The sequence below is a fragment of the Piliocolobus tephrosceles genome, chromosome 17, assembly GCF_002776525.5.
Source record: "Piliocolobus tephrosceles isolate RC106 chromosome 17, ASM277652v3, whole genome shotgun sequence".
Taxonomy (NCBI): Eukaryota; Metazoa; Chordata; class Mammalia; order Primates; family Cercopithecidae; genus Piliocolobus; species Piliocolobus tephrosceles.
In genome coordinates this window covers 19268710-19291469 of record NC_045450.1, presented here as the reverse complement: position 1 = coordinate 19291469, position 22760 = coordinate 19268710, and the positions used below count along the sequence as shown (strand labels likewise).

Here is a 22760-nt window from a genome sequence, read left to right as displayed (position 1 = left end):
TAGCTGTACTACTTACCAAATGAGCACACACACTGACCTGCTGTGCCTCAGTTTCCTCCTGTACAAAATGGAGATAAAAACAGCATCTATCTGGTAGGATCATGGTAAAGCCTGAGTGACACAATTCTGGAGGTTTCTCACTTGTCCTGTTGCCAGAGGGGTATGATGCTGCACCCCTAAGCCTCTAAGACATGGAGAACAATGCAAAGCGCTAGATTTCTGCAAAGCCTTATGTTTGATCTAAAAAACCTGTTCAAAAGTATCCATGTGCTTCAGGAGATAACTCTGCCTCTGCTTCTCACTTTCAGCATTGGGGACTGCATCTGACAAGTGGCTGTGGATTTGAGTCTCTGGAGTCCCATTTTTTTTTTTCTCTCTCTCTCTCTTCCATGGAGTTTGTTTGCTGCAGTTTGAGGAGCCAAGGCATATGAGAAATACCAGGTACATAATTAGTGCTTTGGAAAGAAACTGCTATTTCCATGATTATTGGGAATTTTCATGAAGCAACTCACCCAGAGACCCCTCGCATGAAGGTAGGAAACTCACTGGCCGTCTGGGGTGCGGGATCTTAATGTCCCCTCCGGAAAATGGGATTGTAGACTGAGTAATAGTAACTAGGAATAACATTTGTTGGTTGGGAGCAGTGACTCACACCTGTAATCCCAGCGCTTTGGGAGGCCAAGGTGGGTGAATCATCTGAGGTCAGGAGTTTGAGACCAGTCTGGCCAACATGGAGAAACCCCATCTCTACTTTAAAAATTCTAAAATTAGCTGGGTGTGGTGGTGGGCACCTGTAATCCCAGCTACTCAGGAGGCTGAGGCAGGAGAATTGCTTGAACCTGGGAGGTGGAGGTTGCAGTGAGCCGAGAGAGCGCCACTGCACTCCAGCCTGGGGGACAAGAGAGAAACTCAGTCTCAAAAACAAACAAACAAACAAAAACACATTTATTGAGAGAGCGTTTAGTGTGCCGCAAACTATGCAGCTGTTTCATTCAATCACCTCTATAACCCTAGCAGTTATCTATTATTATCTCCAATTCAGCATGTGGAAACTGAGGCTCAGACAGTGTAAGTCAGCCACCCAAGGAGGTAAGTGTCACCACAAGGCCTCAACCCAGGTCTGGTTCGCATCAAGCCTAGCTCTTAACCACTCTGCTGATGCCCCCACGCCTACATCCTCAGTGTCTGAATTGAAAAATATGAGAAAATGAGAAACAAATGCAGTTTTGGGGGTTGTTGGGCCTGGCATTCAAATCCCAGCTCTGCCACTTCCAGCTGTGCAAGTTTGGGTGAGTGACTCCACCTTTCTGAGCCTCAGATCTCTCTTCTGTAAAATCAGGTTCACCAGGCGATTGTTTCTGTCTCAGTGCCTTTGAACCTGCTCTTCTGTCTCTGGAAGTGTCCTCCCCGACCCCCACATCTGCACAGCTCGCACAGCTCGCTCCCTCACCTTTCAGTTTGCTCAAACATCGTCTTCGCAAATCCCTTCCTGGCTACCCTATTTCAAATCCTGCACCACCATCCCATAGTCCCTATTCACTACTTGTACTTTATTTTCCTCCTTAGCCCTGACACTGTCTGACATACTCTAATTTTTAAAATTAGATTTATGCAAAAGTATTTGCGGTTTTTACCATCACAAGTAATGGCAAAAACCGCAATTGCTTCTGCACCAACCTAATAGTTCTTTGTTGTCTCTCTTTTCTTTAGGTTGCCATTTCCAGAAGGTGGGGGTTTTTGTCTCTTTCACTCACTGCTGTATCCTCAGTGCCTAGAACTGTGCTGGGTACAGAGTGGGAATAGAATCATTTTTTGCTAAATGAAGGGGTGAATGAAAGATACCTACTTTATTGCTTTTTGCAGAGCTTAAGTGAGATAATGGCTAGTAACTCCACAGTGAAGTTCAACAGTTAAGAAAGAGCTCAAGCTGTGGTAGTGGTTTACTGTCATCATCATCACCACCACCACCCTCATAATCCTCTTGTTCATCTTTATTACTGTAAGTGTACAAGGTGAGCTGTGGATTCTCAGGCAGAAATCCTGAAATAAAAGGATCAGTGCTCCCATCCTGGCATATCCTGGACTTCCTTGATTCTCTCCTTACCTTAAAGATGTTGCTGTGAGGCTGCACACTGTGGCTCACGCCTGTAATCCCAGCACTTTGGGAGGCCGAAGTGGGTGGAACACTTGAGGTCAGGAGTTTGAGACCAGCCTGGCCAACGTGGTGAAACCCCATCTCTACTAAAAATACAAAAATTAACTGGGTGTGGTGGTGCACACCAGTAGTCCCAGCTACTCGGGAGGCTGAGGCAGGAGAATCGCTTGAACCCAGGAGGCAGAGGTTGCAGTGAGCCAAGACCACACCACTGCACTCCCTCTCAAAGTGAGACTGTCTCTCAAAAAAAAAAAAAAAAAAATGTTGCTGTGATTTACCACATTGCACAATAGGAGATTGGACTCTTTCTAGCTAAGGATTATTTATCAAAACCAAGATAAATACTGAAACAAGAAAAATAAAATAAAATTAATAGCTAACATACAAGCATCACTACCCAATAAAAGCTGACACCACTCCAAATTCTGATGGACATAGTGGGATTGGAAGGAGTATGAACTTTGAGAGAAAATCTTTCTAAACGTGATGGCAGAATGATAGAAAGGAGTGCACAGCAATGGAAAGGCTTGGGAACGTAGGTCTAGTATAACACTCCAGCCCCCAATATAGAGATATGGAAAAAGAGGCCTACAGAGGGAAAGTCACCTGCCTGTGTACCAGATAGAACTGTTAGGTTTCTATTAGGAATTTTTCAGTATTCAAGAAAAGAAACAGACACTTTCATTTGGAGAAAAAAAAAAAGAGGTGAACAGTCTTCAGGTGTAATTCTTGCTTGACGCCTCTTCAGCTCCCTATTTCCCTCAATTAGTATCTTATTTTTCATTCATTCATTCATTCATTCATTCATTCATTCATTCAATGACTATTTACTGATACCTACTAGGCAGCAAGTCCTGGTATTGGCACTGGGATGACAGACAAGACTATGATCTAGCCAATGATTTAGAAGAGTCCACAATCTACTAGGAAAGACAGGCCAAACAAACCTAAAATAATAAGCAATAGCAATGAGCTATGATGCCCATGAAAGAGAATGTTAAATGGGACTTCCTCTGTTTTCTCAGAACCTTGGCTGAAGCTCCAAGTGAAGACCAGGGTAACACATAACCACAGTTTAATGAGAGGGTGTCACATGACATGCTCAGAAGTAATCCCAACTTGACTTTGGAGCTTCACTCACCTCCAGCCTGTATATGACAAAAGGCTACTGATAAAGCCAGCAGGTGGGTTTGATGGAAGGGAATTGTAACCTCCCAGTGGGTTCACCTTGCCCACTGCCTAGACAGAGCTGATTTATGAAGTCTCATTCTGTTACCTAGGCTGGAGTGCAGTGGTGTGATCTCAGCTCACTGCAAACTCTGCCTCCTGGGTTCAAGCAATTCTCTTGCCTCAGCCTCCCGAGAAGCTGGAATTACAGGCACACTCCACCACACCCAGCTAATTTTTTTTATTTTTAGTAGAGACGAGGTTTCACCATGTTGGCCAGGCAGGTCTCGAACTCCTGACCTCAGGTGATCCACCTGTCTCGGCCTCCCAAAGTGCTGGGATTAGACGTGAGCCACTGCACCCAGTTCAGGGACTTTTTTTTTGAGACGGAGTCTCGCTCTCTTGCCCAGGCTGGAGTGCAGTGGTGCAATCTGGGCTCACTACAAGCTCCGCCTCCCAGGTTCACGCCATTCTCCTGCCCCAGCCTCCCCAGTAGCTGGGACTACAGGTGCCCGCCACCACGCCTGGCTAATTTTTTTGTATTTTTAGTAGAGACAGGGTTTCACTGTGTTAGCCAGGATGGTCTCAATCTCCTGACCTTGTGATCCGCCTGCCTCAGCCTCCCAAAGTGCTGGGATTACAGGCGTGAGCAGGGACTTTCTTATAGAATCCTTCCTGATACCCTCAGTCCCCTGAGTCTTGATCAGTCCCCCCAGTCTATATCTTAAATGTATTCTTTTCTTCATGGCATTACAATTGTACATTTATTTGCATTATCCTGTGATAAATAATAATGGCCTTCTTACTAGACTCAACTCCACAAGGGTTTGAGCTGAAACAAATTCTTACATTGAAGGCCTAACCCCAGATACCCCAGTTTCTCCCAGTACCCCAGACTGTGACTGTCTTTGGAGACAAGGTTTTTAAAGAGGTGATGAAGTTAAAGTCAGGTCATGAGGGTGGGCCCTAATCCAATCTGACATAACAGGTGTCCTTAGAAGCAGAGGAGATTGGGCCCCAGACACACATAGGCAGAAGAAAGACCACGTGAAGACAAAGGCAGAAGTCGGCGATCTACAAACCAAGGAAACATCCTCAGAATGAAACCAAGCCTGCCAACCTCTAATCCTAGACTTCCAGCCACCAGAACGGTGAGGACTTTAATTTCTGTTGTTTAAATGGCCCAGTCTGTTGTACTTTGTTGTGGCAGACCCCGAAAACTCACATAGGTAGGGACTAGGCTAGCTTTAGTGTATCACTGCAGTCTCAGAGCTCAGTACTGAGTAGGTGCTCACTGAATTTTCCCTGGAGGATGTGGCGGTACCAGGGGTGGGGTCAGCAGCACTGGGATTGCTTCAGTTTCCATCTGCTGCTTTTCCTCCAGGGTTGCTCCCAGAACCACCCTTTCCTGTTTGCAGGCCTGAGCCGTGGCTTCAGGTCCTTATGCCCCTCCTGGATAAGACTTTGTGATGGTTAATGTTACGTGTCAACTTGACTGGGTTAAGAGTTCCCAGATAGCTATGAACATTACTTCTGGGTGTCTCTGGGAGGTATTTCCAGGTGATACTAGAGATAGAGTCATAGACTAAGAAGATCTGCCCTCATCCACATGGGCAGGCATCATCCAATCCATTAGGGCGTGAAGAGGAGAAAAAGGAGAAAGGACGAATTTGCTCCTTCATTTTGGGCTGGAACATCTGCGTTTTCTTGTCCTCAGACAGTGAAGCTCCTGGTTCTCAATCCTTTGCACTCGGACAGGGAGTTATACCATTGGCTCTCCTGGTTCTCGGGCCTTTGGACTCAGATGGAATTATATCACGGGCTTTCCTGGGGTCTCTAGCATGCAGATGGCAGATGGTGGAACTTCTCAGCCTCCAAAATCGAGTGAGCCAATTCCCACCATAAATCCCCTCTCCTATGTCTGTATATGTCCTATTGCTTCTCTTCCTTTGCAGAATGCTGACTAATACAGACATAATACAGCAGCCTTTGGGAATGATGTGTGAGTATGTGGAGGAAGAACTAGACCTGAAGCAGCATGTGCTTTCTTTAACATACCTTTTTCATTAAAATAGCTGTATGTGCTTAGTACAAAAACTTGGAAAATACAGAAATGTAGTGGAAAAAGGAAGAAGAAAAACTACCATCCATTATTTTCTCTCCCTCCCTCCTCAATCTCCAGGAAAATTACAATTAACTAGTTTCCCCTTTATTTTTCAGAGCTGGGATTCTCCAGTATGCAAATATTTTTATTCTGATTTTTAAAATTAATATAGCTTACACTTTTCCCAAGACATACTAAACTGCTCTTAAATATTTTAATGGCGACATTATATGTTATTGAGTTAATGTACTACAATTTTGTTAATCATTTCCTTGTTGTTTGGATGTTAGTTTTGTTTTGTTTTGTTTTTTTAGTTTTAAACAATGCTGCGTGATCATCTTAGTGTACCACGAATTTTCTGCATTTTGATTTTTTTTCTTTTGTGGTGACTTAGGAAGGTAGAATTTCTGAGCTAACGGATATTGCCAATTTTATGGTCCTGCATACTTTTACCAAATGGTTGCATACAAAGGATGAAGCCTTTACATTCCCACTGGCAGAGAATGAGTACTAACAAGTGCCCCACGGCTCCGGTAACCTGTCCTACAGAGGGAAATGTGAAGCTCTTAGTGAGACCAGTGGGCAGACGCTGAGCCTCCCCCGAGACAGAGGGAGAAGTCAAACCACCAAGCATTCGCTAGGCTGCGTAGCATCTATGTGGTCGGGGCCAATGATATTCTTTTGCTCTTTCCAGCATTGCGCAGTGATCCTGGGGATGCCGTTCGGAAGCTGCACGCCTTTGACATCTTTAGGGTTGAAGAGATGATGCTCCCCATGGGGGCTGACCAGTGATCCATTAGTTTCTTGTGGAGCCTTCGGAGGTCTACGGGGCCTTCCTGGGGTTGCACCTCATTTCCGCCACTCCTGACTTCGCAATTTACTCCTTTGGATCTTTCCAGAAACCGTCTTTGGCAGTTCTGAAACAAAGGCCACCTAGTGACCAAACACAAAACAAAACAAAACAAAAAACACTTGGAAATCATTTCTCAAAAAGACTTTTGTTTTGAAAGAGCCATTACTGCCTGCCTGTCCTTGATTCAGGGTTTCTCCCTAAACTGCCAGGAGCAAAACAGCTGGAGCCTGGAGCATAGGATCTTTTTGACAGCATTTGAGCACCACCTCTTGTATCTGATTTAGGTAGGGATCAGGCTGTTCTTAGAGCAAGAACAAAATGTGCTCTGGGGAGAACCCAAGTGAAGAAATACAGAAAAAACTGAAGCAGCAGCCAGGGTTACAAGTTTCTCCATATCCCCAGAGCCTGTCACAGGGCCTGGCCCTGAGTTGGGGCCCAGGCAGAGCGTGCCCATCTGATTCCCAGATCACTGTACCCTGGAAACCCTGATGTTTACCTTCCTGGGGTATTTGTATGGTGCAGTCACCCTTTTCACATGCTCCTGAAGTTGCCGCGTTAGTGCCTCTGGGTCATGAGAGGAGTAGTCCGGAGTAAGGACTATAAATGCCTTTACCACCTGCAGCAAAACAAATACCCAGAAAAGATCAGACCTTGTATAACAACTCTTTTCTCCCTAAGTGACCCTTGAATAAGTGCCTACATTTACCTTTGCACCATGAAAGTTCTACTAGTTTTTTGGGCACAGCCAGTGACACGAACAACATCAATTTTTCTTTTGCTGGCCTTTCCAGGTGTGACTACTAGGAGCATTGACCTTTGTGGGTTGATTTCAAACTCCTACCTATTTCTCCAATTACTCCCCATACTTGGAATGACACCGTTTGAAGCCAACATTGCTTCTCTTAAGAAGCAAATATTTTGGAGAAAAGAGGTTCATAAACTCCTAAGGCCATTTACTTCCAGATTTTCCTAACAAGGTAGGTAGGTATGGGTTTGAACAGGTGGGACTGAGGAAAATGCAGTCAATTTCAAGGGGAACTAGGTATTTGGGAGTCTGCATGGATGAACATTTGCAATCAGCAGACCCTGAACTGCACCACTTCTGTTCCAGACATCCCAAAGGACATTCTACAACTTGGGTCTCTCTGCACACATCTTTCCTGCAGGCTGTCATATGCCAGGGAGGAGGAAGTGTCCCAGACTCAAGCACAACAAACAGAACACAGTTTCTGTTAGCAATGGAAGGTCACTCGGATGCTTATTAATTCCAGCATTCCTATCTGTTAACGGTATTCTATTAAGGGGTAGCTCACTGTCCTTACTTACTTCCCACAGGGAGGAAGGCCACTATCATTTCATGTTCAGACAGATATGCTTTTAGGAAGAGCTTCCTCTTACTACTCTAACTACTAAACATTTGTTGGGCACTTTCTGCACACCAGACTCAGTTCTAAGCACTGTACATGGATTAAGTTTGAGCACACAGCCATTTGTCACAATCCCAGTTAACTCATGGCATACAGAACTAGTCATACGTTTCAGGTGTGATTTCTTCAGCACATCAATGGGACTCCACACCTCCCTTATTCTATATTAACGGCCTCTGATTTTAGTGGAGAATCACTTGGTCAGGAGTGGCTGGCTAAAATGCAGATTCTCTGGGCTGCATTCCCAGTCATTATGATTCTGTAAGTCTGACTTTAGGTCTGCAAATCTGTATTTTAAACAAGAATATCAGATGATACAGTTGCAAGCAGTCCAAGAACCAGACTTTGAGAATCTCTCCTGTGGTCCTGATGCTTCTGAGAATGCAGGCTGATGTTGCACTAACTTTCAAAAGGTAACTTGTGCTTTAGGATTATGTTGGATGTAAGCCAGTGAAAAGTAGCTAAGTCTGCCTGTAAGCTGATCTTTCACATACTATGTCTTCCTCTGGGACCCATAGGACGATTTCTCCTGACTGGGCGCAGTGACTCACGCCTGTAATCCCAGCAATTTGGGAGGCCGGAGCGAGTGGATCACCTGAGGTCAGGAGTTTAAGACTCCAGCCTGGCCAACATGGCGAAACCCTGTCTCTACTAAAAATACAAAAATTAGCCAGGCATGGTGACATATGCCTGTTATCCCAGCTACTGGGAGGGGGGCTGAGGCAGGAAGGTCGCTTGAACTTGGGAGGCGGAGCTTGCAGTGAGCTGAGATCGTGCCACTGAACTTCAGCCTGGGCAACAGAGCAAGACTCCATCTCAAAAAAAAAAAAAAAAAAAAAAAAAGATTTCTCCTATGAAAGCCCAGCTTATTAAATTTGGCCCATCTTTCTGGTATATCAAGGTCATTTTGGATACATATTCTATCCCTCTCAGGTTACAGCCATCAGCAACTGTGACTCGTGTGCTCGCTATGTCCTCAGCTGCAAATAGAAAATGACTTTTTATTAGACAGGATGGATAACAGAGCCTGCACCTCCCCCTAAGATCTCCTGCCCCATAGCCAGCCTCTTTGGGATCCAGTTCTATCTGCTAAAAAGCAAAGTGTTGGTGTTTTCCCGTTATGTCCCTTTAGAGAGTAATTGTATCTCTAAAGATATGAAGGCAACGTGTGTCTGATGGTGGCATTTCAACTTTGTGGCACATGGATGGAGGTGAAATACAGGACAATCTGAGCCTTCCTGCTTGTTCTGCTGGGTGCTAATAGGTACAGAAGCAGGAGGCCGTGTTCTTGGGTGCACTGGTTACCTCTCCCCTGATGGGGTCTGGGCTGCTGACCACAGCCGACTCCAGGACAGCAGGATGCTCTGCCAGGGCGCTTTCCACTTCAACAGGCCCGATCCGGTAGCTGGAAGGGAAAAACAAACTCTTCCAAGTGGACTTCCCTCAACCCCCATGAAACTTCAAAGGGAGGAGGAAAGTGCAGACAACTTGACCTTGAAGAATTGATCACATCATCATTTCTTCCCATGAACCAAAAGTAGCCATCCTTGTCCATGCGAGCTCGGTCCCCTGTGATGTAAAAGTCCCCTTGTTCTGATGCAGCTGTCTTCTCAGGATTATCCTGAAAGACAAAGAAAGCCCGTGAAGGACCCTCTGGGAATAGCCGCTAAGGCCAGTTACTGCGCCGGTAGCCCCCTGTAGGAAGCTGGAGATCACGCAACAGAAAGTTCAGCAGTTCCTAAAGTCCAGGCTGCCCAGAGTTCCCCAATGGACAGGGAGCTATGGCCCTGTTTAGTTGTGGGATTTCCCTCTTTTGATTGGAATCAACTGCCAGAGAACGGTTAAGGGCAGCCACCTACCACCATCCTTAGAAGGGCCGCACAGGGCCACTGGCTGTGTTTTTTAGGACAAAAGAACACATGAATACTCTTTGCGCTCGGGAATCACTGAGGGTAGAAAGTGAAGGGCTAGGCCGGGTGTGGTGGTTCAAGCCTGTAATCCCAGCACTGTGGAAGGCTGAGGTGGGTGCATCACTTGAGGTCAGGAATTCAAGACCAGCTGGCCAACATAGTGAAACCCCATCTCTACTAAAAATAAAAAAAATTAACTGGGTGTGGTGGTGCATGTCTGTAATGCCAGCTACTCGGGAGGCTGAGGCAGGAGAATTGCTTAAACCCGGGAGGCAGAGGTTGCAGTGAGCTGAGATTCTGCCACTGCACTCCAGCCTGGGCTATAGGGCGAGGTTGCAAGATTGTGCCATTGCACTCCAGCCTGGGCTACTCCAAGTAGGAAAAAAAGGAAGGGAAAGGAAGCGGAGGGGAGGTGAGGGAAGGGGAGGGATGGGAGAGGAGGGAAGGGAAGGGAAGGGAAGAGAAGGGAAGAGAATGGAGAAAAGAAAGAGAGAAGAAAAGGAAGGAATGAAGGGTTGGAAGGAGGGAGGGAGGAAGGAAGGAAGGAAGGAGGGAGGGAAGGAGGGAAGGAAGGAAGGAAAAGAAAGAGAGAAAGAAAGAAAGAAGGGAAGGAAGGAAGGAAGGACGGAAGGGAGGGAGAAGGGCTCACCAAAAAGCCCATTGGTGTGGGGCAAGAGTAGAGGAAAGAGAAAAACAGTCAAACTCTGATTCTCAAAGTTTTAAAGAAAAAGCTACTACTCAGCAATAAAAATACATGAAAACACACAGATGACTTGCAGAAACATCATACTGAGTAAAAGAAACCGGACAAATTTGAATAGTTTGTGATTCCATTTATATGAAGTTCTTTTTTTAAAATGCAAAATTATTACATAGTGACAACAAACAATTTATCAATTGCTGGGTCTGGAGTGGAGAGGATTGGTTGTCAAGGGGAATAAGAGAGGATTTGGGGGTGAAAAATGTTCCATATTCGACTGTGGTGGCAGTTACAGAGGGGTGTATGTGTGTTAAAAGTCATCAACCTGCACACGTAACATGGGTGAATTTCATTGTAGGTAAATTATATCTCAATTCAACAAGTACCTTCTGAGAAAAAAGAAAAAAATATAAGCTACCAATACCTAAAAATACATCTAGCACAAAATCTCTAAGATGTGTATGGAGAAAACTTAAAACTCTACACAACATTAAAGAAGATATAAATAAATGAAAGAAAGACTTAATCGACCTGGTGCAGTGGCTCATGCCTGTAATCCCGGCACTTTGGGAAGCCAAGGTGGGCGGATCACCTGAGGTCAGGAGTTCAACACCAGCCTGGCCAACATAGAGAAACCCCATCTCTACTAAAAATACAAAAATTAGCCAGGTGTGGTGGTGGGTGGCTGTAATCCCAGCTACTTGGGAGGCTGAAGCAGGAGAATCACTTGAACCCAGGAGGCGGAGGCTGCAGTAAGCCAAGATCATACCATTGCACTCCAGCCTGGGTGACAGAGCAAGACTCTGTCTCAAAACAAAACAAGATAGACTTAATTAATAGAGATGTCAATTATCCCTAAGTTGTTTTATAGACAATACAATTCTAGTCAAAATGCTAGCAAATATTTTCCAAGGAACTTGACAAGTTGATTCTAAAATGTAAATGAATGAGCAAAGGGCTAAGAATAGGTAAAACACTTCTAAATAAGTTGAAAAACAAGGATAGAGTCATTCTCCCACATATGAAGACTTATGGTAATGCTTTTGTGGATAAGACTTTATGGTATCAGTACGGAGACAGAGTAAGTGATCAAGGAAATACAAGAAAGTGCCAAAACCTAACTATGACTATATCAAACTTTCAAAAATTTATTTATTCATTTGAGATGGAGTCCCACTCTATTGCCCAGGCTGGAGTGCAGTGGTGTGATCTCAGCTCACTGCAGCCTCTGCCTCCCAGATTCGAGCAATTCTCCTGTCTTAGCCTCCCAAGTAGCTGGGACTACAGGTGCCCACCACCACACCCAGCTAATTTTTGTATTTTTAGTAGAGACAGGGTTTCTCCATATTGGTCAGGTTGGTCTCTAACTCCTGACCTCAGGTGATCCACCCGCCTTGGCCTCCCAAAGTCCTGGGATTACAGGTGTGAGCCACCACACCTGGTCTGTATTACACTTTTATATCTGACAAAATTATCATGACAGATAACTGGGAAAAGGAGGATTTATTCAACAAATTGGTTTTTCATATAGAAAAAAATAAAATAGACCCCTATCTCATACCATGCATACATCAACCACAGATGGATTATAAACTTAAATGTCAAAAGCAGAACTATAAAACTATTGGAAGAAACTATAGGTGAATATGTGTATTTCCTACCCCAAAGTTGAAAATGATTTTATAAGACACAAAAAGCACTATCCATAACATTTAAAAACTTAATGATTTGATGACATGGAAATAAACGCTTCTGTTCAATAAAAATACCTTAAAGAAAGTGAAAGAAAGTGAAAAGAGAAGCTACCACTGGGGAGGAAGATATTAGCAACTCTTACAACAAATGACCAATATAAAGAATATATTAAGAACTCCTATAGGCTGGGTGTGGTGGCTCATGCCTGTAATCCTAGCATTTTGGCAGGCGGAGGCAGGTGGATCTCTTGGGCCCAGGAATTCAAGACCAGCCTGGGCAACATGGTGAAACCCCATCTTTACAAAAAAAAAAAAAAAAAATTAGCCGGGTGTGGTGGCGTGGGCCTGTAGTTCCAGCTACTCGGGAAGCTGAGGTGCGAGGATCACCTGAGCCCAAGAAGTCGAAGTTGCAGTGGCCATGATTGTGCCACTGCACTCCAGCCTTGGTGACAGAATGTGACCCTGCTTCCAAAAAAACTGTATTAAATAGTTGTATAATATTTCTATGTGGTGGTGATATTAGCTATTTGAGCAAATTCCTGTGTTAGAAATTTGGGTTCTTTTTTAAAATTTTTTTCTCTCTTCTTTTTCTCCTTTTTGTTCTTTTTCTTACTTTCTTTTTCTTTTTCTTTTTTTTTTGGCTTTTGTTCACAATGCTATAATATAATCCTTTACATAACTAATTTCTGGTATTAGAAATTTAGATAGTCCCTCCACCTTTTTTATCTGTTATAAACAGCCAGCACTATAACAAATATTTATGCATTTGACAATTTGTTTCCCTAGGAAAATAAGCACATTTCTTATATGAGTTATAAAGTTGACATGGGCATATTCATGTAACTGACATGTGTAATTCCACTAAATGGGAATGACCAACATGAATTTGAAATGTTTATGTTTATTGTGGGGGGAGAATGAGCTTAGCTTATCAAAAATCACAGAACAATTTTGGTTTGAGATTGTCTGTAATAATTTTCACATTTCATGATTGTCACAGAAGAGATTTAATATATTTCTCTTAATTAAGAATGAGCTGGGCCAGGCACTGTGGCTCATGCCTGTAATCCCAGCACTTTGGGAGGCCGAGGCAGGCCGATCACTTGAGGCCGGAAATTCCAGACCGGTCTGACCAAGGTGGCGAAATCCCACCTCTACTAAAAATACCAAAATTACCCCGGTGAAATGGTGTGCGCCTGTAGTCCCAGTTACTCGGGAGACTGGAACATGAGAGTTGCTTGAGCCCAGGAGGCGGAAGTGCAGTGAGCCAAGATCTTTGTACTCCAGCCTGGGCAACAGAGTGAGAAGACAGTGTTGCAAAACAAAACAAAACAAAAAAGATCTGGAAAGAAAACTAACTGTTGGTACAGGTGATGGAAAGAATCAGTCAAAAAAATTAAAGATTCTTGTCTAGCAAATAACTTTTCAAATTACTTTAGTACACTCAGTGGAATGATCTCACAACCAGAAAGAATGTGTACAAGTGCAGTAAGTACCAGAGTTCTGCTCCACACCGAGTGGCACGAAGTAGACAATAAATAATGAATGAATACATTTTCCAGTGGGGCCAAAGATTTACTATTGTTTCCAAGACTGATTAGCAGAAAAATACATTAAAACGTTAACATGATCTCAGCTTGGCATGATTACTATGTTGTGGGTTTTTGTAAGTTTCTGTGATTTTAAACAAAATAAAGTAAAAGATTATTTCTCTTGTAGTCACAGAAAAACCATTAAAATGCAACATTCCAAAGACAAATGGACTGGTTTGTTTCTGCTCCTTCTAATTCTGTAGCTGATTGACAGCTTAGTAGACACATGAGATGGCATTTCTATTAAGCAGTGGCTCTCAGGCTTGGCTGCACATTCGAATCACCTGGGAAACTGATCCACACCAGAAATGTTCATTTTAATTAGCCTGCGGTGGGGCTCAAGCATCAGCAATAACTGACGCTTGCCAGGAGTTTCTAGTGCACAGTCAGGTCTGAGGGTTTTATAGAGAAAGCTGTGAAGAAAAGAAAGCCCAACATAAACACCAGCCAAGGTGAATACAAAAGAGAAGCAATTACTAAATTATCCCAGAAACTTAGACTGAAATCTCAGGTTTGTGCCGTGCTAGTCAACCACAAAAAGAATCCTGAAGATAGCTCTGACAAAACAGTACAGTTTGACCTTTATGCATTTATTAATTTACTATTATTATTATCTTTTGAGATGGAGTCTTGCTCCCTCGCCCAGGCTGGAGTGTGGTGCTGCGATCTCGGTTCACTGCAACCTCCTCCTCCCCGGTTCAAGCGATTCTCCTGCCTCAAGTTCCCAAGCAGCTGGGATTAGAGGCACGTGCCACCACGCCTGGCTAATTTTTATATTTTTGGTAGAGACGGGGTTTCACTATGTTGACCAGGCTGGTGTTGAACTCCTGACCTCAGGTGATCCACCTGCCTTGGCCTCCCAAAGTGCTGGGATTACAAGTGTGAGCCACCGCACCCGGCTGCAGTTTGACCTTCAGAAGCTCCTTTCCTTTACTGCCCCTCGATTTTCTCCTCATTAAAACAACGGTGCTGCCTTCATGTCGTATGTTTGCGCTTTCAGACACACCCCCATTTAAATCCCATGTCCTGCCTATGCTAGTTGCACGATGCTGGATAAGTCACTTCCCCTTTGTAGCAGCTTCCTTATCAATAATCGTCTTCCTTATCAATAACAGAACTTTACTAATAATAGTAGCAACCTACCTCATGCAGTCATTGTAAGGATTAAACAAATAGATACTTACAAAGTGTGGTGCACAATGCTTAGCACAGAGTCACCGTCATGAGAATGGCTGTTCCCATCTCTTACCAAATAGCAATTGAAGAAACAGAAGGGCCGGGTGGGTCTGATACGGATGGCAACATTCCCCTCTTCTCCAGGAGGCAGGACATTGCCCTCATCATCCACAATCTGGCAGGGAGATCACAGAGGTGCATGTATGAGTGTCTACACCCTGGGCCACTGCAGCAGCCCAGAGGCCCATGCCAGCCAGGCCTCGCCAGAAGTTGAGGGAGGCTGCTACCTGCACATCGTAGGGTGGGAATGCCTTCCCCATGGATCCAGACTTGATTTTCATGCCTTTTGGATTGGCACAGATGACAACCTGGGGAGAAAGCAGTACGGATAAAGAAGAGCCTTTCCACTTAGCTTCTTTCCTGGGCCATGCCTTTCTCTCGCCCTGCCTGATAACTCTTTCTCTCATCCTCTTTTTTCTCCTCCCTCACTTTCTTCTTTCTTTCCCTTCTCCTCTCTCCATTTCTCTCCTTTCTTCCTCCCTTTTTTCTTTTTACTTCCTCCCTCACTCCTCCCTTTCCTTCTTTCCTTTCCTCTTTCTTTCTTTTCTCCTTTCCTGTTTTTTCTTCCCTCTTTCATTTTATTTACTCTTTTATTTCATTCCTTTCCCCATTATCTCATTCTCCATTTTCCTCTGTCCTCCCTTCTTCTTTCTTCACTATTTCCTTCCTTCCTTTCATCTTTTTCCCCTTCCTTTCTTCCTTTCTTTCCTTTCTCTTTTCTTTATTTCCTCTCTCCCTTCCTTCTTCATTTCCTTCCTATTTTCTTCCTTCCTTCTTGCCTTTCTTCTTTTCTTTCCATAGTCAACAAACAGTTATGGGGCACTCCAGGGGGCACTCAAACATAAAGAACTTAATGCATCTCTGAGCCAAAAGACTCAGTTGATCCCCAGATCTCTTCCTAGATGACTGTAGAGGACGCTGCTTAGAATCTGGGACTCTGAACAGTGGCACATGTAGGCTGTCTTGGTAGAGACAAACAATGCCTTCAACCGTGAGGGCTGGTTTGCTGGTCATGGTATAGTTGTAAAAGCACTTTAAAGTACCTTTTTTTAATTTTTAAGAAGTGTGTGTGTGTGTGTGTGTGTGTGTGTGTGTATTTCAATAGCTTTTTGGGTACAAGTGTTTTTTCGTAACATGGATGAATTTACAGTGGTGCATTCTGAGATTTTAGTGCATCTGTCACCTGAGTAGTGTACATTATACCCAATATGTAGTTCCTTTACCCTCACACCCCTCCTCCCACTTTCCTCCTTCTGAGTCTCCAAAGTCTTTTATACCACTTTGTATGTATTTGCATCCTCATAGCTTAGCTCCTGCTTATAAGTGAGAATATATGGAAATCAAAAGGGAAGGAAAGCTGATGGAGTTTTGTTATCAGCTTCTCCCCTGGGTGGAGGAGAGGTGGGGTGGTCTCTGAGAAGCTTCAGGGAGGTGACAGCTGGAGAGGCAGGAAGCCCTGGAGGGGACCTGGCCCCTCCAGTACTCACCGTTTCAGACTGGCCATAGCCTTCGTACAGCTCCACACCGGTCTGGCGTTTCCACTTCTCCCTCACGTCAGGGTTGAGGGCCTCTCCTCCAGTCAGACAGTGCCTCAGGCTCTGAAACTGGTACCTTTCTCAGGCAGGAAAACAAGGTAACCTATGTCAGGATCTTCATACTACCCGCCTTCTGGTGCCACTGCCCAGATGCAAACACCCACAGGCCCTAGAGGGTATATGGCCCTGCTTTTTAATCTGCTCTAAGTGAGTCCATCCTCTGGCTATGCAACCATTCTCCTCATGGACAGATAATTTTTAAAAGATTCATCCTATCTGAGTTTGGGATAAAATCAGAAGCTCATATAATAGGTTTTGGCATAATATGGTAAATTCCAGGTAACTTGGCCAAAATAATTTAGTTGGAAAAAAACTGATTGATCATAAATTGGTTAGGACAATAATCTGATTGAAAAGGATAGATAAATCCATTAGAAATTGAAAAGATAGGCCAGGCACCATGGCTCACACCTGTAGTCCCAGCACTTTGGGAGGCCAACGTGGGCAGATTGCTTGAGCTTGGGAGTTGAAGACCAGCCTGGTCAATGTGGTAAAACCCCGTCTCTACCAAAAAATACAAAAAATTAGCCAGGTATGGTGGCACATGCCTGTAGTCCCAACTACTTGGAAGGCTGAGATGGGAGGAAAGCTGGAACCCAGGAGGCGGAGGTTGCAGTGAGCCAACATCATGCCACTGCACTCCAACCTAGGCAACAGAGCAAGACTCTGTCTCTGAAATAAATAAATAAATAAATAAATAAATAAATAAATAAATAAGAAAAAGGAAAAGAAAGGAGAGAAAAGAAAATTGAAAAGATAAAAGTTAGTCCTCTAAGAATTCCACAAATTCCTACAGATTAATTATGTTGCAAAACGCCCTCTCTATTCAACAAATCATCCAAACTAAAAGAAAAAAAAAAAATCAGTGATTGCAAGTACATTTTCAGTCTTGGAGGAGAGGGGAGATCAAACTGGCTTGATGAAGTACTTAGTACTACCAAATGGCATTCAACGACGTTGTTCTTAACAAGGTACTTGGAGCTTGCTTTCAGCCAAAATCATCATCTGGAGATGCACACATCAGATCAACGAATGGGATGAACTTTTTACATTGGAGAAGAATTCACTTTTAGAAACATGTAAGAACTCCCTCCTCTGGGCACTTGGTGGGTAGATTCATGTGATTAGGAAAGATGAGAGGATGACTCCTCATGACTTGGGGGAGGACAAAAGAGGGAGAACAAGTCAGGGTTGGTGGGTACTGAAGGACGGTGGGCCTTTCTCCATATACCCCAGCAACTAGCCCTGTTCTGCCAGAAGATGTTGCTTTGGCTTCATCCAGGATGGAGCCATCATCGGTGCCTTGTCCCTTTCTCTTGGGTGCCCAGCGGCATGTGGTCAGAGAACAGTCGGCTGGGGTGAGTCTGAGGCTGAGAGTTGGGGCATCTACTGTGGTGTGGGCTTGTTAGTTTCACCAGACCTGAGGGCCCTGGCCACAAACCCCACTCCATAGGTGGCTAACAATTGTCCAATCATTTCTCTCGCCTCACAGAAGTAGCAGACACACCGCTGAGAGAATAGCTCATGGGTGTATGGTATGGGGAGAAGCCTATCTCAGGTGCTAAAATTTCAGACTGCCCTAAATCTATTTAGTTCCATCTGGATGCAAATTTTTGGGGGCCAGAAGCTTGTTCTTGAGGGGCATCTGTGAGGTTTACAGGTATGTTGACTTGTCAATGTGTATGTGTATAAATGTGTGTGCGAGAGAGAGACAAAGAGAGAGGCAGAAAAATATATAGAGACAGAGAAAGATAGAAAGAGAGTTGGAATGAGAGGATAGTTGTATGTGTGGGTACCCATGCTGTATAGTCACATACTTAGGCCCTCAAAGCACCAAACAGATGGGCTGTACCTGGTCAGATCCTCCTGCACAAGCAGCCGAAAGATGGTTGGAACACAGCAGAGGGTGGTTATCGGGAATGTGGAGAGAGTCTAAACAAAAGCAAAGGGTGAAAGATGTCCTTAGAATCACTGGGGTGGGACCATGAAGATGGAGCCAAATGCACTGCATCTTTATATTCTCACTACCAAAGCAGAGAAGTTGAAAACTATGTGTGGAATCCAGCATCCAAGATGGTGCCCAGTGACCCCTACTGCCTAGCATTTGCACCTTCGGAGGAATCCCCTCTCACCTCATACCAAAGTTGGTCTGTGACAGCAATGGCATACTGTCAAGGTGATGAATATCACTTTCAAGATTCAGTTGTACAAAGACTACGGTTTCTGTCTTGGATGTTCTTTCTCTCTCCCTTTCTTGGATCCCTTGTTCTGGGGGAAGCAAGCCATCATGTTTTAAGTATGCTCAAGCCATCCTATGGACAGGTGCACACAGTGAGAAACTGGAGACTCTAGCAAACACCCAGTGAGAAATTGAAGTCTACTAAAAACCACCAGTGAAATTTTTTTGTTTTGTTTTGTTTTTTGAGATGGAGTCTCACTCTGTCACCCAGGCTGGAGTGTAGTGGCAAGATCTCAGCTCACTGCAACCTCCATCTCCTGGGTTCAAGCAATTCTCTGCTTCAGACTCACGGGTAGCTGGGATTACAGGCACCCTCCACCATGCCTGGCTAATTTTTGTATATTTAGTGGACACGGGGTTTCACCATCTTGGCCAGGCTGGTCGTGAACTCCTGACCTCATGATCCACACACCTTGGCCTCCCAAAGTGCTGGGATTACAGGCATGAGCCACTGCACCCAGCCACTGTGAGTTTTTACGCAATTTTCCAGCTTCAGTCAATCCTTAAGATGATTGCAGTCCTAGCTAATATCTTTTTTTAAATTATTGTGGTGACATACACACAACATAGAATTTGCCCATTGGAATGGTTTTTAAGTGTATAGTCCAATGGGATTAAATATTTCCACAATGTTGCGAAACCATCACTACCATCCACCTCCAGGACTATGTTTATCCTCTCAAACTTAAACTCCGTACCCATTACACAATAATTTCCCATTACTCTCTCCCCTAACTCCTTGTAAACACCGTTGTACTTTCTGTCTCTATGAATTTGACCACTCTTGGTATCTCATGTAAGTGGAATCATACAATATTTGTCCTTGTATGACTGTCTTGTTTCACTTAGCATAATGTCCTCAAGGGTGATTCACATTATATCATATAACAAGATGTCCTTCCTTTTTAAGGCTGGGTAATATTCCCTTGCATGTACACACCACATTTTGTTTGTTCATTCATCTGTGGATGGACACTTGTGTTGCTTTCACCTTTTAGTTATTGTTAATGCTGCTGTGAACACGAGTGTGCTTTGCTGACCTCTTGATTGCAACCTCATGAGAGACTCTATTCCAAAATCCCCTCATTATGCTGCCTCCAGCTTCCTGACCATCAGAAACTGTGAGATAAATGCTTGTGTTTTAAAGTTCTATGTTTGGGTATAATTTATTATATAGCAATAGATAATGAAAACACTATGTCAGAGCTGGGGGCAGTGCGAGGAGAAAGTCCATACACTGGCTGATCAAGCACTACATGGATAATGATGGTGATGAGTTTGATCATGATGATAATAATCAATATGGGTTAAGAATCTACTATATTTGGTCCACCATGTGGTACCAGCTTACTCCTGCAAGAATGGCCATAATCAAAAAATCAAAATAGATGTTGGCATGGATTCAGTGAACAAGGAACACTTCTACATTGCTGGTAGGAATGTAAACTAGTACAACCACCATGGAAAACAGTGTGGAGATTCCTTAAAGAACTAAAAGTAGAACTACCATTCGATCCAGCAATCCTACTACTAGATATCTACCCAGAGGAAAAGAGGTCATTATATGAAAAAGATACTTGCACATACATGTTTATAGCAGCACAGTTTGCAATTGCAAAAATGTGGAACCAACCCAAATGCCCATAAATCAAGTGGACAAAGAAAGTGTGGTATATAAATATATATAATGGAATACAACTCAGCCATAAAAAGGAATGAATTAATGGCATTCACAGGGACCTTGATGAGATTGGAGACTATTATTCTAAGTAAAGTAACTCAGGAATAGAAAACCAAACTTTTTATGTTCTCCCTCATAAGTGAGAGTTAAGCTATGAAGATGCAAAGGCATAAAAATTACATAATCGACTTTAGAGACTTGGGGGAAAGGGTGGGAAGGGGGTGAGGGATAAAAGACTACAAATTGGGTGCAGTGTATACTGCTTAGGTGATGGGTGCACCAAAATCTTACAAATCACCACTAAAGAATTTACTAATGTAACCAAACACCACCTTTTAGTTACTATTCCCTCATAACTTATGTAACCAAACACCACCTTTTAGTTACTGTTCCCCCATAACTTATGAAAATAATTGTTTTTTAAAAAAGAATCTACTATGTTTTGAAACAACCTAAGTGTCCATCAACAGATGAATGGATAAAGAAAATGTACGTATACACAATGGATCCATAAAAAAGAATGAGGTCCTATCATTTGCAATAACATGGGTGGAACTGGAGATCATTATGTTAAGTGAAATAAGCCAGGCACAGAAAGACTAACTTCACATGTTCTCACTTATTTGTGAGGTTTAAAAGTCAAAACAATTGACCTCATGGAAATAGAGATGAGAAGGATGATTAACAGAGGCTGGGAAGGGTAGCTGGGGGCTGAGAGAAAGGTGGGGATGGTTAGTTGGTACCAAAATAATAGAATGAATGAATAAGACCTATTATTTTAAAGCACATCAGGGTGACTATAGTCAATAAAAACTTAATTGTACATTTTAAAATAACTGAATGAGTATAATTAGATTGTAACACAAGATATATGCTTTCAGGGGATGGATAACTCATTGCCTATGATGTGATTTTCACGCATGGCATGCCTACATCAAAACATCTAATGTACCCCGTAAATATATACACCTACTATGTACCCACAAAAATTAAAAATTATTTCAAAAAAGAACCTACGATGTGCTGGCCCCTTTGCCTTGTATCATTTCATTCTCGCAGCAACTCTACAGAGATATGTTATCCCTTTCTTACAGGTGAGGCTGAAACTGCAGCTCGGGGAGGTTAGGCAACTTCCCCAAGGCCACACAGCTAGCCAATCAAAGGTGTGGGATCAGAGTCCAGGTCTGACTCTTTGACTGATGGCATGACCTGTGCAGTTAGCTACCAGGTGATACAGCTTATCTCAGTACAAATAATATGAGCAGAAGAGCCCTCTGACATTTTAAGGAATGACACTTAGGATGTTGGGGGGGGCTAGAGAAAGGTGACCTGTGTCTTGACTAGGGGCACCAATCTCCTCCCTCCCTATAAGAAGACCCTGGGAGGCTGAGCAGGAGTCACCAGGACTCTCTAGTTGGGCTAACTACTCATGTTAAACACCATAGACAGTAGCATTTGGATTTGAGGCACAGACTGATTTTGCCTAAGGGTTTGACAAATACCTAGGGTTTTGGCAGAGGCATAAGGAAGAAAGTGGTGGAGACAAGGGCACCCCATGCAGGAGAAATAGCAATGAAATGGTCTTAATCTAGGAATCTAGCTAGAGCATAGGCAATGATGGAAGGGAACCAGGTGGTCAGGAACCAGATTATGGAAGGCCGGGGAGCCACACCAAAGAAGCCTTAAAGTCACTGATTCATGTGTTTTCTCCTGCAGCCTGAAATCTATGTCCCACTCATCTGATTTATACCCAACACATATGGGGTGTTGTTGGTTTTTCCTCTTACATTCAGGATAACTTTGGCATCAACTCGGGGCAGCTCATGCACAAAAATGCAAGCTCCATTAGGCCAGGCAGAGAAGAGAGTCCAGGCTGCCTTCACCCAGCCAGTGTCAGTCGTGTTCCAGAAGATGTCCGATTCGGTCAAGGCCACCCACCGTCTGCCAAAAATTAGAGAACGTCAGCACCCTTGGCAATGACTCTACCTTTAAGAAGGATTGTATTATCTATATCACCACATTTGGAGCCCTGCTTAGTGGGTACTCACTTATACTTGTGAAATCTGAACAAGAACCATCAAGTCAACTATTGTCTCAACAAGCATTTATTGAGCATCTTCCATGTACCTATGCCCTAGACTAAGAATACAGAAGCAAAAAGAGTTTCCAGAAAGTTCACAGTCCAGTGGATGTGATATATAAGGGAAAAAGTTAACCTCAGTATTCTGTGCTAAGGTCACTTTATTTAGCCAACATTATTTTGGCACTTAGTCTGGGTTAGCACTAGGGATATAGAAATGAACAATTAGTCTTGCTTTAGGGCCTTAGAGTTTAGGAAGTATAAATATCTAGGAAGCCACTGGAGAGCATGTTTTTTTTTTTTTTTTTTTTTTTTTTTTTTTTTTTT

The 22760-nt window shown here is 43.6% G+C and overlaps 1 protein-coding gene across 3 annotated transcripts in view; it reads right to left on the bottom strand.

The window, feature by feature from the left end:
• Positions 1-5366: 5366 nt before the first annotated feature.
• Positions 5367-22760, bottom strand: part of ACSM5 (acyl-CoA synthetase medium chain family member 5) — a 32058-nt gene continuing 14664 nt past the window's right edge. Inside the window, exons 6-14 of one of the 3 annotated variants that reach the window (XM_023225032.1) lie at positions 22141-22294; positions 18286-18365; positions 16326-16449; positions 15066-15146; positions 14852-14953; positions 9200-9327; positions 9012-9111; positions 6776-6895; positions 5367-6359 (exon numbers count right to left, since the gene is read on the bottom strand). In XM_023225032.1, coding sequence (XP_023080800.1) covers positions 6276-6359; positions 6776-6895; positions 9012-9111; positions 9200-9327; positions 14852-14953; positions 15066-15146; positions 16326-16449; positions 18286-18365; positions 22141-22294 — 973 coding nt within the window. In that variant the 3' untranslated portion in view covers positions 5367-6275. The remainder of the gene's footprint in view (positions 6360-6775; positions 6896-9011; positions 9112-9199; positions 9328-14851; positions 14954-15065; positions 15147-16325; positions 16450-18285; positions 18366-22140; positions 22295-22760) is intronic. The other 2 variants (XM_023225031.1, XM_023225033.1) reach the window with 2 other exon arrangements.